This window comes from Eulemur rufifrons, chromosome 2 (assembly GCF_041146395.1).
Source record: "Eulemur rufifrons isolate Redbay chromosome 2, OSU_ERuf_1, whole genome shotgun sequence".
Classification (NCBI taxonomy): Eukaryota; Metazoa; Chordata; class Mammalia; order Primates; family Lemuridae; genus Eulemur; species Eulemur rufifrons.
Window position 1 is genome coordinate 44,464,808 of NC_090984.1, and position 21,999 is coordinate 44,486,806.

General features: G+C 38.7%; 1 protein-coding gene across 3 annotated transcripts in view; it reads right to left on the minus strand.

Annotated features, from left to right (window-relative positions):
* Window positions 1-6,378: 6,378 nt before the first annotated feature.
* Window positions 6,379-21,999, minus strand: part of SLC12A1 (solute carrier family 12 member 1) — an 86,987-nt gene continuing 71,366 nt past the window's right edge. For all 3 annotated transcript variants that reach the window (XM_069460283.1, XM_069460272.1, XM_069460293.1), the window contains exons 21-26: window positions 21,210-21,341; window positions 20,861-20,972; window positions 18,067-18,153; window positions 10,755-10,890; window positions 8,636-8,703; window positions 6,379-7,695 (exon numbers count right to left, since the gene is read on the minus strand). In XM_069460283.1, coding sequence (XP_069316384.1) covers window positions 7,560-7,695; window positions 8,636-8,703; window positions 10,755-10,890; window positions 18,067-18,153; window positions 20,861-20,972; window positions 21,210-21,341 — 671 coding nt within the window. In that variant the 3' untranslated portion in view covers window positions 6,379-7,559. The remainder of the gene's footprint in view (window positions 7,696-8,635; window positions 8,704-10,754; window positions 10,891-18,066; window positions 18,154-20,860; window positions 20,973-21,209; window positions 21,342-21,999) is intronic.

Consider the following 21,999-nt stretch of genomic DNA (forward strand, 5'->3'; position numbering starts at 1 on the left):
ACAGTAAATAGAGGATGTGATTAAAATAAATAGTGTTGAGTGTTAAGAAGACAAGCAAAGCAGGGGAGTGAGATGTGGAGTGTAGGCTTCTGATTTTAGAGAGGGTGGCCAGGGAAGGCCTCAGTGAGACCATGCTGTGTGCTGAGTGTGGGGATATCACTTGAAGGAAGTGATATTTTGGGGAAGGGCATTCCAGGCTGAGGGCACAGCAAGCACGGAGGCCCTAAGGTGCAAACTCACCTGTAAGAAGGCCAGTGTGGTCGGAACAGAGTGACAGGGGAGGACCTACAGTTGTAGGAGATGAGGTCACAGAAGTGGGTGTGTGGGGTGCAGTGGTAGAGACTTGTGTGTGAACTTGTGTAAGGAAAGTGGCTTTTCCACGGAGTAGAATGGGGAGCGATTTGCAGATGTTGATAAGAGGAGTAACCAGCTCTATTTCATTTAACAGGATTGCTTGCGCTGCTATGTTGAAATGAGGCAGAAGAGGAGCAAGGCCTGATGCAGGAAGAGCCTTGAGGAGGCTCCTACAGTGACCCAGGGGAGAGATGATCCGGTGACAGCATGGATCAGAGAGGTCACAGTGGAGATGGTGAGTGGTGATTAGATTCTGGATATATTCTGAAGCCAACAGAATTTGCTGATAGATCAGATGTGAGTTGGGAGAGAAGTAAAAAATGACTCCGGGATTCATTAAGTCCACACATTAAGCCCAAAGTGCACAAACTTTTGAGTAGAATTCATTTTGCAAATGTACCTGTGAGCATTAGGAAATCATAGAAAGGTGATCGTTTTTCTCCAGTGTGCTGGTTGCGTTAGCAGCTGGAGTTGTTTAGCATCTTTCAATACTCATTATTGCTTATTTCTCTGAACTTCTCATTTTCCCTGAGAATGATTCTACCACCTTTTTGCTGGGCAGAAGTACGATAGGAAAATCCAAGTACATATTAACAGAGAAGCCAGTCTCCTTTTCTTGATCTCCTGGGCATCCGACAGAGCAGATGGACCTTTGGAAGCCAGGGAAAGCCACCGCTGCTGGGCAGGGAGCTGTGTGAGAACAGAGGCCTGCACTTCGGCCACCAGGGGCTGCAGCAGAGCCCCACAGCTTGGCAGTTACCCGTGTCTTTCTCTCAAATGTCGACTGCTTAGTTTTTTCCCCAAACTACTCCCTGCTACAATATCTTCCAGGCTGAGGAAGAAAGTAAAAGCTCTTTGCCCAGATGTCATTGCTTGTCACTTTCTCTGAAGTGATGACATTCATGACTTGGATCTTGGCCTCAGCCCTTGACAAGTTTTCTCTGCATTCCTCATCTTAAATTTCTTAACCTGAAAATACACTGTTTGCATCTTACACTAGTGCTGCATGCACTCTGCTTAACTGCAGCCAGAGTCATTCCGTGTAAATTAATTTTCCAGATAACTGAAGCTTAGCCATCTTCTGATGTCAGCCGTGGAGATGAGAAGTTTTCTAAGGATGAACTGTATATATCTTTGCTTTCTTAACCTGGATACTGAGAACAAAATTGAGGTTTTCTGCCATTAGTCTGTCCTCTTACAAAGTGATGATGTCCTCAAGCTCTTTTGAGGTATGTAGAGTCAGTGCCTCCCACATTTGTGACCTCAAACTGCTGCATCTTTGAGTCTTGTATTTCCTTATTTAAATGTTTTTGATGTTTTGCTGCATTATCCCTGTGCCACTTATTGCTAGTTACTGCTCCTTTAATACGATGTTCACTGAATTGTGTACAAATGTTCTGTATGAGTATCCTGTTTTAGTACTAGAGGATCTCTGAGGTCTTTTTCAGCTTGAATTTATTTTTATGGTTCTAGATATCCCCCCAAATGGATATGATCTATTGTGCAAAGACAGGGGAGCTGTTATTTGGACATCTTAGGGACTATTTTTAACTTAATTAATCACATTTAGTGACCATTGTTTATCATTTATTTATTCATATTTATTTGAATATTTATTTATAAATGCATAGAGTACCTCTAGTAGAATAAGCAAGAAACCACTAAGGGTTGAGTTTGGAGAAAAACAGATGAATGAAAGACAGGTGAGACATTTAATTGATATTATATGCCAATAATAACTATTCAAAAATAATATTTTAAAAATGAAATCCATAAATAAACTACTTGCCTGCTAAGCTAAGTATTTAATTATTAACTCATGTTTGAAGTGACATATATTGTAAAGGTCATATATAATAAACTTTTTAGCACTCAAAAATGTAAGATATTATATCACCATTATTATTGTGTTGCACTTATTTATAAAATAAGTAAGCAACTAAAATATCACTGTAAAAAAAAAAGTTGGTAGGCATGGTGGCTCACGCCTGTAATCTTAGAACTTTAGGAAGCCAAGACGGGAGGATCACTGGAGGCCAGGAGTTTGAGACCAGAGCAAGAGGGAGATCCTGTCTCTACTAAAAAACAGAAAAATTAGTCAGACATGGTGATGTACACTTGTAGTCCAAGCTACTTGGGAGGCTGAAGCAGGAGGATTGCTTGAGCCCAAGAGTTCGAGGTTGCGGTAAGCTATGATGACGCCACTGTACTCCAGCCAGGGTGACAGAGCAAGACCCTGTCTCAAAAACAAACAAACAAACAAACAAACAAACAAAAAAACCCCAAAAGCCTAGTTGACCCCACCACACACTCACTGACATTTTTTTTTTTTAATATGGTTCTTCCTTGGGTGAAGAAACTGATAGAGGAGAGAAATGTTTCATCAGATTTACTATTAATACGACAGTCCTGCAAACCATTAGGTTCATATTGCATATTTTATTTTGTGAAGCTAGAATTAGACAAGTATAATTTGGTAGGTTCTGAGTTATTTCTTGGGCCAAACAAAACTCAGAACTGATATTATTCATTGTAGGATGGGGTAATTATAATAATATGATTGAGTTTGTGTGACTCTATGCATTACAAGTATAGTATGTTCTTTCATTCTATGAAACATAAAATCCAAGTGGGATGCTACATTTTCGATTGCTGCGTAACAGTTATCACAAACTTATTGGTTTAAAACAGCACCCATTTGTTATTTCGCCGTTTCCATGAGTCAAGAGTGCGCACATATCTTAACTGGGTTCTCTGCTCAGGATCTCACCACACTGGAATCAAGGTGTTAGCTGGGGCTGCAGTCTTCTCTGAGGCTGAGGATTCTCTTCCAAGCTCAAGTGGCTAGTGGCTGAATGAATTTCCTTGCTGCTGTAGAACTCATGACAGCTTGCTTCTTTAAGGCCAGCAGGAAGAAATCTCTAACCTCTAGCCTCTCTGTTAAAGGGCTTACCTGATTAAGCGAGGCCCACCGTGGTCAAGGCCACTTAGAATTAAACTTCTTAAGGACTTTAATTACATCTATAAAATCTCTTCATCTCTATCATAAAAGTAACCTAATAATTGGAGTGGCACTCCATTATGCTCACAGGTCCTGTCCAAACTCAAGAGGAGGGGATCACACAAGCCATCTTAGAAATCCTGCCTACTTCAAATGCTATCTCACATTTATGGAGATCACATCTCAGCTACTAAGAGCCAACTAGGTGGGGGGCGGGGCTTGCAGGTTATAGGTGGGTTTAAAGATTCTTTGATTTGTAATTGGTTAGGGAAATAGAGCTTTGTTTAAAAGAATGTTTTAGCTTAAGATAAGGATGTCTGTTCATCAGAAAGGGAGGGGCAGGACGAGGTGTACCTGACCTTCCTTCTCCTGGCCGACTATGCTCAGCTTTAAGGTTTATTTCTCTGGGGTCCTCTTGGCCAAGAGGGTGTCCATTCATTCAGCTAGTGGGGCTTAGGATTTTATTTTGGTTCACAAATATATAATTTGTTTTTATAAAAATTCTATAGATTTCACAAAGATGGTGCATTCTTTGTGGGTGAGCACTATTGTACCTATTAAATCCATTTTTTTAAACATCTGATAGGTGACTGAGAAAGAGAATTAGAGCCATTGCTCCAACAACAGAAGTCTAGTTGTTCTACATTTAGGGTGTCTGTGGGACATCCAGAGTGTGAACTAAAATAAAATCCTAACCCCTCTGCCAACTAAATGGACTCCCTCTTTGCCAAGAGGATCCCACAAAAACCTTAAAACTGAGTTCCTGGCTATGAAGAAAAGAGAGATTGGACACATCTCAGTTATACCTCCTCCCTTTTGGAGTTTAGATACAACAATTGACCAGCATTAATGTCAAAACAGAGATCATAAGACTGACAAAACACACTCTTGATAACAATAAGATACTGAATTATTAACAGGACATGTAGGTCAAAGGTTAAATCACCTGCAGTCCATTAATTTGCTTAACTGGAGTGAGTATATTGTGGCTTGTCTCTGATTAACAGACTCCCTTATCTTAACTTAAAACATTCCAAGCCTTTAGACAAAGCTTTATTTTTTTTAACCAATTACAAATCAAAGAATTGTTAAACCCACCTGTAATCTGTAAGTCTCCCCCCTGCCCTTCAAGTTATCCCACCTTTTTGGGCCAAACCAATGTATACTTTCCATGTATTGATTTATGATTTTATCTGCAATTCCTGTCTCCCTAAAATGTATAAAGCCAAACTGTAACCTCAGGACCGCTTGCTCAAGACTTCTTGGGTGTGACTCCCCCAGGGCCATGCTCACATATATTCATTTCAGAATAAACCTCTTTAAATTATTTTACAGAGTTTGGGGTTTCTTTTCCATTAACAAGAGAAACACCAAGAAAATTAATGTTTAAATATATGGATCTAAGAGATAGGAGAGATCTGAATTAAAAATATAAATTTGGGAGACACCAACATGTGGTGGAAGTCAAACCATGGGGATGAGAGGGAGTTTCTAGAGCAGTGGTTCCAAGATCTTGTGGATCATCAGAATGTACAGGTCCCTTGGCCCCACTCCCAGAGAGTCTAATATAGCAGGGCTTTGTCATCCCCAAGAATCTATACTCTCTTTTTAAAGCTTCTGTGGCAAGATTTCTAAAACAGAGAATAAAGGGGGAAACTCACATGACAATGCTCCCAGTGTGGCCCTATTTGTGAAAGAAAGTTCTATGTCTATTTGTACAGGCATATGTCTGTAGGGATGAGGGCAGGGTCATCAGCTGAAAAAGTGATGAGAGTTTTGAAAAATCATAGTGGACGGAAGGATGGGGATGCTGATGAGGAACGTGTACAAAGTGAGGGGACAGAGAAAGTCGGACACCAATGCCCATGATTGTGGAACTTCCCCTTTCCTGCTGGAAACCTGTGTGTAGACATGAAGATGTTGGGTGGTTGGCTTAATAGAGTTGGGTGAAGCAAAGGACAACAGCAAATAACAACCAAGGGCCATAAAAATCTGCTGCCACCTGACCATAGCCCCTATCCTTTGGATTTTCTGCTATCCAAACCTATTCCCAATAGAACTGCTCTTGACTTCAAAATCTCCCGTCCCTACTGCCACCCACCACTTAACCTGGAACCCAAGGAACATCACTCAGTCACCCTCTTGCCAGTTTCCCTCAGAAAACTAAATAACTGAGGTTTTTTTTTTTCCCCACCACTACCTTATATGGCCACTTTTATAGACCTGGCAATGTTCTACCCAGGCCTTGTTTAATGAAGGGCTTGTTGCCCCAGCAGCTAGGAGTGTTGTCAGCAGACAGACTTCAGCTCCCAGGCCCTTCAGGGACTGCCTGTGCTGCACAGGGCTGCCTCACCTGAGGTCACACGCCTTCCCAGCAGCCCACATCCAGTGACTGATCAATGTGGAGCACAAAGGCCTGGCCCTCTCTGCCCTACTTGGGACTACTTCCTGTGGGGTCTGCGAGGCTGTCACTGGGCTTGCATCACAGCTCACCATTTCCCCAGTGTTGATCCCTAGGGCACTACATGCTAAACTCTGTCTGGGAGTCTGTTTCCTAGGGAACCCACCTTGCAACAGCTGTGCAAAGAAACAAGAGCCAGGACTTATCTGTTACAGAAGCCATATTACTTCTCATCTTTCCCAGAGACCCTCTGAATTATTTCAGAGAAGTGTCAGGCCCAGATGAAGCTGGGTTCCTTGTGCCCAGGACCAAGTCTAGGCATTTGGATTTCAGGTACTAGGGCTCAAGAGAGAGGGGTTAATTGAGGGCAGAGTTAAGTAAAAGGGCCCTGGATTTGGAATGGGGATCTCTAGCTCTATGAGCTTTGCTGATGGTCTCCCTTTTCCTGCAGTCGTCCTTTTGAACAGAGAGGCTGAGCTTGGAAGCTTTAATCTTGCTTTCCAGCTTTAAATAACCTGCAGATGAGGGCACTGAGTGAAATTTTCAGGCTCACATCTGATATACCATTGCATCATGATTTGGGTGATTGAAAAGTAAAAACATGACCTAGGCCAAAGCAGTAGAATTTGAGTGCTTTTTATTTCAGGTTCATTTTTCCCATATATTTTCTCAGGTAGAATAAACAGTCAAAATATGTCAAGAAGAAAAATCAGGCCATTCATCAGAAAAACAACTTTTTGTTGGTTTGTCAATGTGATTAAGTATTATAGGTATACTAATAAAAATGAAAAAATCAATATCTGTATATTCTAAATTTGCAAAGTTTTTCCCCTTCACATTTTTAATCATTCTTTAAAATCCATACAATCATTATAGAAAGTAACTAAATCGATGATTCAGGATATATTTCTTAATAATGGTTTGAAAATTTGTGGTACTTGGTTTTCAATTAGACATCTATAAAGATCTCATCTGTGCTAACCACTTAATTAGAAAAAAATATGCAAAGTAATGCCATGATGGAAATTTCAAAATATGTAGCAGGGAGCACAATTAAACTTTATATGCTAAGAATAAAATATATTTCATTTAATTGGAATGTATGTTGTCTTCTAATCCAGTTAATATATAATACATTTCAGTCAGCAGCAAATTCAAGTTGTATGTTATCAAAGATTGCTCAGATCACTCTAAATATATAATCTGTTACATTAAATATCCTTATTTAGGTAACTGCTTTCAACATTTTGTAGACTCAAGTACTTCTTAAAGTTTTCCATTATTGATTTTTAAATCTTCTTTGTAGGTATAAGCCTCTCAGGAGGCCAAACATAATCACGTTCCCTACCCAGTTGGTCTTTTCCTTTGATAACCACCTATGGTTCCCATACCGGCCTGTCAATAGCCTGTATTGAGAACCTGCTGTGGGGCTGAGACCTAAACCAGGGCTAAGAAGCAAACGCCCTAGAAACAAATGCTTAAGTTTGCCTGGAGAAGTTTAAATCAAACTGGTGGTTTTTATGAGCATAAGCCACATGGATTTGCTTAATTTTTTTGTTTACCAACAGCAATGATAAGAATGTTTTTCTAGGGGTAGCAATGGCTTTGACACCCCCTTAAACTGATAGGAAAAAAAAAGCTCCCATTAACTAATAATAAAAAATGACAAAATCTATGTAGAATCTGTTGTGATAGTCTCCAGAAATTTGCATATCCATAGATCAGATTTACAACATAAAGTACTGGAAAATGTTTCTTAATTATTCATACATGAAGTTAAAATGTATTCTAATCTTTCACAGATTAAGAATAAAATGTCAAGACATTTTTGTGATTTCCTCTAACTAGTAAGACAGGAGGGAGGTTCTTTGTGAGGATTTCCAGCCAAGCCATATACAACAAATCCGATATAGATCCTTTTCTTGCCACTGGAAGGCTCCTGATGGCATGGAAGAAAAGGAAAAAAATGAAAGCAAAAATTACTACAGGCAGAAACATCACTAGCATTTCTGAACTATTTAATAACCAGTGGCTAAAACTTTTATCCTCACCCCAAATGAAAGCACTGGAATTATTTTGAATATAGGTATTAAACTGACATATTTCTCAGATAATACAAATATCTATAAACCAGAAAAATAGGCTTAGGCATTGTAAAGACAAAACAGAAATATAAATGTTCACTCTTCTTTAAATAAAAAATTTGATCAACTGTTACCCCCGCCCCCTTTTGGTGTAAATTATTTTTTTTCTGAATAGTTTAAATCTCTTGTATTTGGGAGAAATCTCAGAAACCAGCTATTGGAGCCCTACCACCCAGTTCAGGAGACCATTTTGCAACATCTTTGATGGAAAGTCCTCCAGTCCAGACTGTGCTTGGAGACATAGTTATCTTGGTTTTCATATTTAGCTACCAATCTTTAAAGTAAATGGACATTAATATTTTCAGTAGATACTCCCCTGACATTTGTAGGGCCAGAGGGTAAAGAGTGGAAATGGAAAAGGTCACTGCCTGCCATGGACACAGAAGCTCAGAAACGCCCACCCAGGGAAGAGGCTTGAGCCTGGGTGGCTGACTTGGGGCTGCTGGGCAGGGAACAGCAGAGTCTCAGGCTCCTGGAGCACGGTCTCAGAAGGATGCCTGGGCTCTAGGTGGGCACGGCGTGACCAGTAGTGAGTCCAAGCAAAGCCCTCTAACATTCATGGTCCCAGTCATCAGGGTCTTAGGGTGGCACTTATCTTCCTTCACTGTCTAAAATCCCACATTTCAATTTTTTTAAAAAAACTTTCCATGTGAAGAATCATGAGCTTTTAATCGATTAACCCATTTACCCTAAGATTTTTTTCTAACATTCTTAAATGCCTACAGTGATACTTACAGGACAATGAGATTTGCAGCTCTTGAGTGCTCTTGTAAGAGTTCATTCAGTCGAACTTGGCGGTAACTCTGTGGACAACATTCAGATTTTGTTGAGTACAGTTCTACCAGACTTATGAATGAGAATTTACCTTCTTACCTCAAATCATGGACAAGCAGAAAACCTCATTAAAAAAAATGCAATTATTTTTTCAGGCTTGGAAACTTACCATATTTTAGAACCTCATGATAAATTTTAGAAATGTAAAGAATAAGACCATATTTTCATTGCGCTTTAGTGACTTATTAAATTCTGGGTCAGGGTGGGGGGCGGGGGGAAGCAAACTATATGGATAACAATAAAAAGAAGATGAGAATGGCCAGTTTGGGGCAATAGGTTTTTGGTTAAAGAAAACATACAATTATGATCTGAGAAACCAAAATAGATGCCCCTTTATCAACTAAGATGGATCCTAAGGTTAAGGAAACAAAAATTACCTATGGGTTGAGGGTTCAGGGCCCAGCTGGCATGGCAAATTTCTAAATTCCTATGGCTACAAGAAAAACTATGCTCTTGCTAAAGTCTCTAACAATTGGAACCATCAGACCCCTCCTAACTCTTATTTACAACCCAGACCACTATAACTCTGATTGGACAAAGGACAACCTTATAAATATTTTCTGATAAGCAACTGCTGACCTTAAGCCAGTTTCAGCCAGCTTATAGAGACTGCACACAAACTATCTTTGTGTCCTATAGTTTACCTTTTGCAGTAAAGACCCCAATTCCCCCTCATTTTAATGTTAATACATTGCCCCGAAGTGAACATGGAATGTATGTTACATATATGTTTATCCATTGCACATGTGCTCTACCCCCTTATAAATATGTATAGCTTCCCCCCAAACCTGCAGAATATGTATGACTCTACTGTATAATACAGACTCTGTGAGGCATAAAACTCAACCTGCCCTTTCCCTCTTTGAAGAGAGAGCATCTTCATCCATGTTAGAGACTATCTCTTCCCAGTTTGCAAACTGACATTGCTAATAAAGCTCTTCTTTCTACTCTTTAGACATCCTGGTGGTCTTTTGGATGGCAGAATCTTGATACCCATTTGCTATCCTAAGAACATAGATTATATCCTAGTCTACCTTTCTTTAAGACCTCTGGATATTTTATAAGCAGAAGAAGCTGGCTTCAATTAAAGAGCCACCAAAAGACTCACTTGGAAAAATAGCTATTAGTATTTTGCAGCAATGAGAGTAATATTTATTATTATGTTTTACTGGTTCAGAGAGGATCAGATGTGTGATTTACTCAATTATTTGATAAATCTGAGTTAGAACTGGGCAGTTTATTACACAGAGTTTATGATTCTAATTCAGTATTTTTTTGTTACTAAATCTGAAAGGCTTTTAGTATTTCTTGTCTAATTTTTCCAAGTTCAGTTCCTAATGTAGTTTGTTTAGATCTTGTAGTTTAGAAGGTCTTGTGGTCCTTTTTCTTTAATGTCTAATTTAAATGTCAGTTCTACCTAGTTCTTGAGTCATGGTCCTTTTCATCATTCCCACTGCCACCTACTTCATTTAGCTCATGTCAGAAGAAGGTAACTCCTACCTCCTCACTGGGCTCTCTAGAAAAGCTCATTGTTTTTCATCCATTTTACAACGTATGCTAGACCCAACTCTCGTATTCATTGTCCCAATCACATCATATATTTCCTCAGATACCTTTGTTACTTTGCCATAACCATCTACCTCAGGTTAGAATTCTTTGTTATTGTGTTGTGAGTCCATCTACCTTTATCTCCTTTGTACACATACCGACAAATTATTTTAGGCTGATGGATCTGCCTCCTGTTCTTTAAAATTAGAGACTTTACAGTATATACCAATAACTTGTTTTTAAAACTTTTTTTTTAAAAAAATAGTTGACTTTATAGAAAAAAAGAAAACAGTTTTCTAAATCCTCATATCTAATAAATGATTGAAAAACCGTTGAAAAATGTAGAAACCCTGGATCTTGAATAATGAAATTGGATAATAAATACATTGCTTCTTGATCTTTAAATCAACCACTGTTTGCTTTTTCAGCTAGTTACACAGCAAAGTAAAAATTAAAGAGGAAAAGTCCTTACCTTTTCCTTGACTGCTTCCAGTTCGGCATCTGTAATTTTCCATGGAGTTTCTCTTTTTAATTTCTCAGCAGTTGTTAAATCTTTGCAGCTTTCATGGAGACGATATGGTTCAATCATCTCTTCAAAGACTTTCCAGCTGAAATTTGAATTATAAAGGAGGCCTCACAGTGGGAAACTAACTCATTATTTCACAGATACTCCAGGTATGACTGGCTCTGCTGGCTGTGGAATCAGAGCTGAATGTCATGCAAATCTTTTAAGAATTATCTTTGCGGGGGAACTTACTGTGAGTAAAACCATGGTTACAGTATTCCCTCCCTACCTGAGAAAGGCCTTAATGTGCTTGAAGCCTTGTTAGCATACTAGGTATTAGATCTTCAATATTAACGCCCAAATACATAGACAGTCATTGTTCTGCAAAGACATTTTCTGCAAAGTGTAGTCAAAGACACAGTTGTAATGTAGACCCTTCAGCCCATAAATGTGTTTTCATCTGGTTATTGCACAGACTCTATGGGAGACATTCATCAATTAATGTTGGAGAGGAGCTAGGCTCATTGGGAGTGGGATAGGGCCACCCTCACCTTTAGTCCACATGGTAACTTCCACTCATGGCAGGAAGCTGTGGCCAGGCAGGAGGAGAACAGCAAGAGCTCCCGCAAGTTTAATGGTTACAGAACAATTTGTATGTTTGCTTCAAATAATGCTGCCCTTGTCCTTTTGGTGTTTGATGTTACTGCCTGAGATTTTCAAATGAGTATGTATTCAGGTGTATGTTAGGGGAAAGAACAAAAATCAATAATCTTTTAATGCCTAAAAACCTGAGGACATGTTAGAGCATTTAAAAAGAAATCATTGAGGAGAAAACTAGCAGCAGTATCTAAGAGCTATAGAACATTTTAAAATTGCTGAAAAAAATCTCACTTGTCTTATCTAAGATTCTCATAAGATTTATTTTTTTTAAAACAATAGCACAAAGTAAATCTTACAATTTCTGGCAGTAGTCTTCAGTATGCTACTTTAAGATGATCTCAAGTATGAACAATTTTCTTTGGTTTTACATAATGTAGCTTACTTATAATTTAGTAACTTTGGAATGAGTGATAATTAGAATCAATATACCATTAGCTTAAGAAATGGAAATATGAAGCGATGAGTTCAATTATCTCATCAGTTGGCCTGATTTAGGACTTGCAGATAACAGTGCAGTGATTACAAAGGAGTAAGATTGTCCCTACCAGTGAGCCTTTGTTTAAGGGACTGAAGAGACACTTCATTCAGTAGGTTCCTATTGCATTGACTTATTTAAAAAGATAGAGGCAGACAGAGAAAGAATAAGACTGATAGGCCCTGTTATTTTTCAATCACACAGTACTTTTATTTGCTATTACTTCCAACAGTGTTGTGCCTTTAGAGACCCTTGGCAGAGGTCAGCATTATAGAAAGGTGCTGGCCTCAGAGAGAAGAGCCTGGGTTCTTGCTCTAGCTCTTTTTTTGTCCTCTTTGGCCTGGATAACACAGGCTATAAAATTGGAGTAACGACGGCTGCTAGGGACTGGTTTGAAAGTCAGTGTGATGACTTGGGTGACAGTGCTCTGAAAAGTGTGCAGTGTCCTGTAACAGCAAGGCATTCACTTCACTAAACAGGCAGAGGATTGAGTTTAGCAGCTGGGAGGCTCTTTGTTTAAGTCCTTCATATACTTATTTTGTTCAGGATAAGAGTTTCTTTGCATCTCAGCCCATATCCTTGTTAGAAAGTACGGTACATCACGCCTGTAATCCTAGCTCTCTGGGAGGCCGAGGCGGGCGGATTGTTTGAGCTCAGGAGTTCGAGACCAGCCTGAACAAGAGCAAGACTCCGTCTCTACTAAAAAATAGAAAGAAATTAGCTGGACAACTAAAAATATGTATATTAAAAAAATTAGCCGGGCACAGTGGCGCATGCCTGTGGCCCCAGCTACTCGGGAGGCTGAGGCAGGAGGATGGCTTCAGCCCAGGAGTTTGAGGTTGCTGTGAGCTAGGCTGACGCTATGCCACTCTAGCCCCGGCAACAGAGTGAGACTCTGTCTCAAAAACAAAAACAAAAACAAGCAAACAAACAAAAAAACAAAAAGAAAGTACAGTACAAAAATAGTTTCCTAAGAAATAGAAGGTGAAGTGGAGGTTGCTGGTTGTCTTCCCAACATCCACATTATGCTTTCCCCATTGTAGTTTAAGCAGGAATGACTCCATCCCCAACATCAGCCAGTCAGTACAATTCTACACCTTCTGTCGGAGCGATTGGCCAGGGTGGGCACATAACTCAGGAGGCTTGAACCAGTAAGCTCCGGGTGTTACGCTAACCACAGTGAGTGGCCCAGTCGCTTAGGTTGGTGAAACCTGAATGGAGCCCTAGACCTGAGTTCAATGACTTGGAAAGAGGCAAACTTTCTCTCCTACTGAACATACAGGAGCAAGTATGTAGTCCCGGTTGCTATCATCAGTCATCTTGTTTTTATAAGCTAAATCAACTTAGATTGATGATTTCATAATGGCAGGTAGAGAGACTGAAAGAGAATTAGTCCTTGATTACAAAATTAACTTAAATCAAGCTTAGCCTGAAAGCCAAACTATATTTGTGTTTTTTTAGTTATGTAGACAATAATTCCCACCATCTGAATCATTATGAGTTAGATTTTCTTTTACTTGCAATTGAAACATGCTAGGTGACACAGTAGGTGATAATGAGGCTGAATTTGCCCATTCCTTTTCTTTGAACTCTTACTGCTCCTTGTTTTTGTTCATCTGTGATTTGTTCCTCCTAGAGCTCATCTCTGAGCTGGCTATTTTCCATTTTCCTAGCTAGGTGATCCCGAGGTAGCTCAAGATTTCTGTTTTGATTCTCTTTAAATCTGATTTTTATTAGAAGTACTTTTTAATTGACTCTAGAATAAGCCAAGTATTACATGCTATTAAATATAAATAAGAATTAATTTAATTTTGAAAATTAACAGATGCCATGCCTTCCCCATCCTTGTTCCTCATAACTAAGTTTTTAATTTTTTTAATTGCATAAAATTTTCCTCCAAGTCCACAAAGATATCTTCTCTCAAAGTAAGGTACCAGTTGTTTTTGTGACTACTCTAGCATCTTTAAATTATCTAGTTAATTGCTTTTAGTTTCTTTTTGATTTTTATATAAGATTGTTGTCTTTTTGTCCTATGACTTTTAATCCAGTCTCTACAAGAAAACACGGAATTTAACCACAAAAGCTTTTCCGTTTCTCCTGGCTCAATTACTTTCTCATTAACTTTGTCTTTGTACTACTCCCTTTCACCCTTGCCCTACCATATTTATAGATAATGTTTATGTGATAAAATGCCTCCACCAAGACTTACTGATGTTTTATAGGTAGTCAAAAGATTTTATTGAAGGCAATCAATGTAAGGGCATTTAACATTAGCCTCCAACATGGAAATCATTTACAAACTATTTTTGACATTGTGTATCACCTGGTGACCATGAAAGAATAGTGACCAGGGTATAGTTGTTAATGGTAGACAAGGGCTGCCAAGAAGGCCCATGTGGGAGCTGAAATTAAGCCAGTGTTCTACTTTCTAAGCCTTAGCACCTGGGTCCAGACTGCATCAGCCCAGAGGAAGAGTTCTCTTTCTGTAATTGTACCACCCCAAGGAGTTCCCTTATTTAAGGTATTACAAATGTGCCAGATGTGCTACCAGTGGCCACCTGTGAGATTTACTATGAACATTCCTTGTTTTTTTTTTTTGTTTTTTTTGTTTTTTTTTAGATAGGGTCTCACTCTGTTGCCTGGGCTAGAGTGCTGTGGCATCAGCCTAGCTCACAGCAACCTCAAATTCCTGGGCTCAAGCAATTCTCCTGCCTCAGCCTCCCAAGTAGCTGGGACTACAGGCATGCGCCACCATGCCCAGCTAATTTTTTCTATATATATTTTTAGCTGTCCAGATAATTTCTATTTTTAGTAGAGACGGGGTCTCACTCTTGCTCAGGCTGGTCTCGAACTCCTGACCTTGAGTGATCCTCCCTCCTCGGCCTCCCAGAGTGCTAGGATTATAGGTGTGAGCCACCGTGCCCGGCCTAACATTCCTTGTTTTAAGACGGGGTTACTTTGATGTATTGGAACAGCCATTGCCAATATCAGATATATGACTTTTATAATGTGACATGGCATGAGTTAGGGTAGAGGTGGGAGAGAGGAGGATGGCTCTTCCAGCACACCTCTTCTGATGCCCTCTTGTCCTTGTACCAGGGAGCACTGACCACAAGGATTCTTCTGTTTCACTAACGATGGATTTTTTTCCCCCTGCATCTTCCTCAAGACCTTGAAATGGCAAAGAGAAAATCTTCAAAGTTTTGAAAACTAATTCATTTATTTCCCAAAGAGGGAACATAATTCTCTTCATTGCAGGATAGTGAGGACATGTAAGAAACATCAAATTAAAATGGTGTCTAAAATCAAATTTAGATACCAGGACAAAAGCAAAAATGGCTCTGTACTTTATTTATTACTACTGCCCATGAAATTTTGCGCCCTGAGAAGAGGACACCATGAGACAAAGGTCAGGGCAGTAAGACGAAGAGCATCTGGACTACGGCAGGTATTCAAAGAATGCTGAGGCTTTAACGGAACAGGTATATCAGCATCCTCAGTGATAGGACACAACGGATGGGTAAGCAGGGTGGTGACCGTGGCAGCTGGATAGAAACTAGTGTGAAAGAAGGGGAAGGAAAAAAGGACTTGGGTAGAAGAAACTTGATGGATGGGCAAAGACACAAAGGAATATAGGAACTAATTAATTAGCAAACACAGATAGTTTTCAGCTATTAATAAGACAGACAACAGCAAGAAGAATTTGGCTACAAATGACTAATTTGTGCCCAGCATTAAGCCAGGGCTTACAGAAAATCTGAATTCAGTAGGAGACACAGTGACTACCCTCTAGATAATAGAAAATGTTCTTCTCTTGCAGAATATTGGCAGGCTCTGCCCTGTTGCTAAGTGACACATGCTAAAGAATCCTTGGACCTGATGTGCCATGAAAGAGAGTGCGTTTCTACCAGTAGAGTCATAGGATGAGCCTGTTTGATCACATCACTGCAAATGTCAAGAGGCAAAGACTTAGGGAATTAAAATTCTTCCCATAAAATGTAGAAGGCTACCAGAGATTATGGTATGACAACCCAATTTGTATCAGAAAGTTAATTCCATTTACTAAGGAGAATTATAAATGTGTTCTTAATGTTTCTTAAGCATTTATAACTGTAGAAATATAAGAACATGAAGCATTAGAGGTATGTATGATGTAAGGAAATATTACAAAGTAATAACCAGTTCAACTCTGTCAATTGTAGTTTTGTTTTGTTTTCTTTCTTTTTTTTTTTTTTTTTGAGACAGAGTCTTGCTTTGTTGCCCAGGCTAGAGTGAGTGCCGTGGCATCAGCCTAGCTCACAGCAACCTCAAACTCCTGGGCTTAAGCAATCCTACTGCCTCAGCCTCCTGAGTAGCTGGGACTACAGGCATGTGTCACCATGCCCAGTTAATTTTTTCTATATATTTTTAGTTGTCCAGATAATTTATTTCTATTTTTAGTAGAGACAGGGTCTCGCTCTTGCTCAGGCTCGTCTCCAACTCCTGACCTTGAGTGATCCACCTGCTTCGGCCTCCCAGAGTGCTAGGATTACAGGAGTGAGCCACCGCGCCCGGCCGATTGTAGTTTTCTTATTAAAAATTAAGGTGCTTTTGTAAAGTCATTTTGACTGACCCATTTTGACTGACTGACTCTCTTAGAGGAATCATGAATACCTTCAAAGAATAGGAAGTTCAGGTTTGTTTGGTCAATAAGAATACATTTTAAATCTGAATAATTTTCAGTTAATTATTAAGCTCATTCAGAATAATAATAAATAAGAAGGGAAGAGGCAAGAAAACTTGAGAAGTATGGAATCATTTAATACCACCCATCAAGAATCGCAAAAGGAAGGAGCAATGCCGACCAAGAGTAAAGGGAAGCGGTCTGGCAGGACAGTGAGGACCTGAGCCATCTGAGACCTCCGTGTCCCTCTGTACGATGACCCTTGGAGGCCCTTCTCCACAACAAATCAAATGTATTAAATTGCATCTGAATGCAACAGTAAATATGACTTTGGGCTGTAAACCATTAAAAGCATTTTATAATGGTTAAATTATACTTCTAAGTCACATAATCTAATTTACCATTGGCTATGACACCCTTGGGAACTCCTGTGAAGGTCTAGCCTACAAATTGTTTTCAAATATCATTATAATGGACTGAATGTTTGTGTCCCCCCAAAATTCATAAGTTGAAACCCTACTCTCCAATGCGATGGTATTTGGAGATGGAGATTTTGACAGGTGATTAGGTTTAGATGAGGTCTTGAGCATGGGGCCCATTATGGGATTAGTGCCCATATAAGAAAAGAAAGAGAGACCAGAGTTCTCTTTCTCTCTCTCATGTGAAGACGTAGCCAGGAGGTCACCCTCTGCAAGCCAGGAAGAGGGGCCTCACCAGGAACTGAATCAGCCAGCACCTTGATCTTGGACTTCCTAGCCTCTGGAACTGTGAGAAATAAATGTTTACTGTTTAAGCCACCCAGTCTATGGTATTTTCTTACAGTAGCCTGAGCTGACTAAGCCAATAATGGAATTGGTAAAATTAACAATTAATGAGGGTTAAAATGATGTCACATTTTGAAGGTATTTAAATGATTATTTTAATTTTGTCATTTTAAAAAATTTTGGAGCCAATACTTTCTTTTCTAGGCTTCAGATAGTTTTAGAGATTCCCCAAAAATTCATTGGCCCTAAGTGTTGGGCCCTCAGTTTCCAAAAGCTTTAGGCCTCAGAGGATCGATACTGTCATTGTGCCAAGAAGACACAAACTGTTTGCACACCTTCTCTGCCAGAGCTCCGCATCCAGGATGCCCTACGAGCAGCTTTGAACCATGGAACTTGCCCTGATTGCTCACGTCAGAATAGTTGGACCTTATGCTTCTTGCTACTCTTGCCACCATAGAAACCAAGAGCAATTCTAAAATGCTAACTGACCTTTGTTTCAATGATTCTCCGTCTCAGGCTTATCTTCACTATAAAACTTTTTTTCCCATTAGAATGCACTTGATAGTTCTATGTCATGATTATTTGAAGGCCCTTCTTATTATATCCTATCAAGAAGTCACTGCAGTACATATAACATTTTTTCCCTTTGATAAGCAACACAGAAGAGAATGAGAGAGTACAGTGGGTAATCAGTGGATCTTGTTAAATGTTTCATACCTCTCTTTGTTTGGTTTAACGTTGATGTCACCAATGATATGGATGTCTGCAAATTTTATCCTAAATTTGCTCAGAAGGGAAGCCATTCTGAAAATATAGGAGAAAAAACATTCCATCATTGCATATTTAAATATTTTCAATCAAAGGGTTTTTGTGCTTGCATTAAGATATCGAAAGCAATCGTGTCTTATTTCAGCTTAGCTTTCAGACAGTGTTTTTGGTCAGTGTTTCACTTTCATTATAGTACTTGATGGACACGTTAAGCGTAGACCAAGCTACTCTGCTAACGGCATAAAGAAACCCCTGTAGGTGCAGATATTGGAAACAGCAAGTCTAACTCTGCATTCATGTTTCAGGGAAGATAATGCAAAGCTGTCTACATCCTCTTATTATTTGAAAGAAAGACAGCAAGTCTAGATACTTATTGACTATTATCTTGCTGATGACTTTTACATAGTTACTGAAAAGCTACTGACAAACTAATAAGTATCATATATTGTATGGTTATATACTGGAGATATTTTCCTAGCAACTGATAATTTTCACATAATTTCAAAGTTACAGAACAGTTGTAAAGACAGTGCAAAGCACTCCCAGATTCACCAGTTGTTAATATTTTGCCCCATTTGGTTTGTCATTCTCTTTGTTTCTCCCTCTTTATGTCTATCTCCTTCTCTATCTACTTATCTGCTTTTTTAAAGTCAGTTGCAGATATCAGTCCCCTCTGTCCCTAAATATTTAATATTTCAATGAGCATGTCCTCAGAATGAGGACATTTTCTTATATAAACAGGGTACAACTTTTAAAATGGGATAATTTAACATTGATGCCATACTATCCTCTAATCCATAAACAATCTTCAAATTTCACCAATTGTCTCAATAAAATACTGGAGGCTTTAAGAAATAGAAATTATTATAGACATCATGTTCCTTTCCATTTTATTATAAATATTACTCTCTTTGGAGGAATTAAATATATATAACAATATATATGAATATTGCTTTAATTGAAATTAAATATATGAGTGTATGGATATATACACACATAAGTAATATATACATACATATATATAAATAATATATATTAGAGCAATATATAAATGTGTCTTAGTTTTTAACAAAAAAGTTTAAAAAGTAAAAAAAAAAATCCCACAAGTTTTAAAGACAGAAAAAATCCTATAGAATAAGGATATAAAGAAAGAAAATATTTTTGTACAGCTGTACAATGTGTTCATGTTTTAAGCTAAGTGCTATTACAAAAGACTCAAAAGTTTAAAAAAACGTTTAAAGTTTATAAAAAGTTACAGTAAACTAAGGTTACTTTATTACTAAAGAAAGAAAAACATTTTTTATAAATTTAGTGTAGCCTAAGTGTGCAGTGTTTGTAAAGTCTACAGTAGTGCACAGCGATGTCCTAGGCCTTCATAGCCACCAACCACTCACTTGCTGACTCACCCGGAGCAACTGCCAGTCCTGCAAGTTCCATTCATGGTAAGTGCCTGACACAGGTGTGCATTTTTTATCTTTTATACTGTATTTTTACTGTACCTTTTCTATATTTTGACACAGAAATACTTATCATGTGTTACAATTGCCTACAGTATTCAGTACAGTAATATGCTATACGCGTTCGTATCTAGGAGCAATAGGCCACACTATAACATATAGCCCAGGTGTGCAGTAGGCTATACCATTTAGGTTTGTGTGAGTGCACTCTATGATGTTTGCACAACAATGAAATTGCCTAATGATGCATTTCTCAGAACATATCCCTGTTAAGTGATGCATGACTATATACACACACATATGTACCACAATACCCCCATCACAACATGATCGCATCCTCCTGAAAGGGAAGAGAAAATATTAAAAATTACAGAATATAAGTCTGTCATTATTTTGTGATTTCTGGAAGCAGTGGTTCCAAGAAGGGCTCAGGGCTTAAGTATTCCCTGAGGGGCCAAGAACTGCTGAAGGTGGTTGTCCAGATTTCCACCAGAGACCTCTGAATAGTTATCTTCTCAGCATGCTTGTCACTCTCACAACTACATATCAGAGCTCAATGGCTATATGAATGAGAAAGATACAGACTCCTACCGTGAAACTTTTTTTTTAATTAGAAGAGTTCTCAATAGTCTTTAAACTCTTCCAAACTACAAAGGAGAAACTGGGGACCCAGATATGTTTAGTGACGGTTGCAAAGTCCTGCAGCTCCTTGATGGCAGGGCTGGGGCGAGGACCCAGGTGCAGTCTCTCAATTTAGTTCTCTTTTACGTATGCTGTGCTGAGAGTGACTGCCATGCATTCGCAGGTTTCGATTCCCCCCAAAGAAACAACTGGACATAAATTCCATCAGGCTCTCCCTTTCTTCAGTACATTTACTAGTCAGAACGAAATAAACAATACACAAGATAATGGCACTCTCATTCAAGACTTGAGATGAGATTTCTGTGCCAAATTCCTTTTTGAAAGGATCTGTGGCAGCGGATAGATAAGAGGACTTGAAGACAGTGATTAGAAAAAATACACATCTGATTTATTGACCAGAAAACCAAGTAGACACACGGCCTATCCTGGAGCCTTTGTCTCCCATCCAAGTACTAACCAGGCCCGACCCTGCTTAGCTTCCAAGATCAGGCGAGATCGGGCGCATTCAGGGTGGTATGGCCATAGACTGGAGTGTTTGTTTTTAAATCTATTGTGCCTCAAAGAAACTTAAAGGTTCTTAAAATTAAAGCATTAAAGCAACGAAGATCTGAAGTGAACTAGCACATGAGGAGTAAACTACTTACGCAATTTTTTCTTCTTCAATGCGGTTGATCTTCCCTCCAACATAGATTCTCAATTTACAGTCTTTCCATTTTTTTCTGAGAGTCAAGATATAGGGGATAAGAAGTGTTAACCCTGGAATAAAGAATAAATTATGACAGAAAGGATGAGTACGTCTAACTGAAAGGAAATGAATAGCTTTGTATCTTTATTCATTCCCACGTCCATAGCTCTTCAATAATTCACAATCTTTGGAGAACACAGAAATGTTATTCTTTAATCAGTCTTGTTTTCATCTACCTTCCCATGCAGTTTGTTAAATTTATCAAAGTAGAAATTCTGCTCCCTAGTATATGCTCTAGAAGTTTTTACCTCCATCATCAAATAACCACCAAACATCAATTGTGCCTTTTCCTTGTTTCTTTTTAAATTGAGTGCTGGCTTCCACCAGTTTCTGGTTGAACTCTCCCACATGCATGGACTGGATCGTGTTAATGCTGCCTTCTGAAATGAAAGGGAGAGTGATGTATCTTTTTTTTTTTTGAAGACAGAAACAAAACAACTTTCCAACAAATCTACTGGTGAAAATAGAGAAAAGGTCATGAATTCATGTTTATTACACCTAGTGATAAATAGTGAGCTCTATTTTCCAAAAAGGGAAGATAAAGGTCGAATCCCACAATAATAATGGGATCCCCTTCAATAGTTAAATGAAAATTTGACATTAGTTTTATGAATATAGTATTTATTGTAAAGCAGTGGATTATTTTCTGATCCTGTCTGTCTGAGCATGGAATTATTATTTAGGCATGTAACAATGCTAAAATATCTGATATGATAGCCAAAATATCCCAATTTTCTCTAATCTCAGATACAAATCAACTTAATATTTTCAGATTTACTTAGAAGTAGAACATGTTGTGATTGGTTTTCTAGAAAAAAAGCAATAGAATCAGGGAATTCTTTTGTTCGGGAATTCATTCATGAAGTACAGTCAAGGTCTGGATTATAACGTTTGCCAGAAAATGTGTGCATCTGGAATTCTCCATGGCTGTTTGGTCCCATGGTTGGCCTGGCTTCTCCGTTTTCTTTTCGAGGAATCTTGGGAAGCTAAGGTAAAACCACTTGAGCTATTTGAATCTTTGTGAATGAGATGAAACAA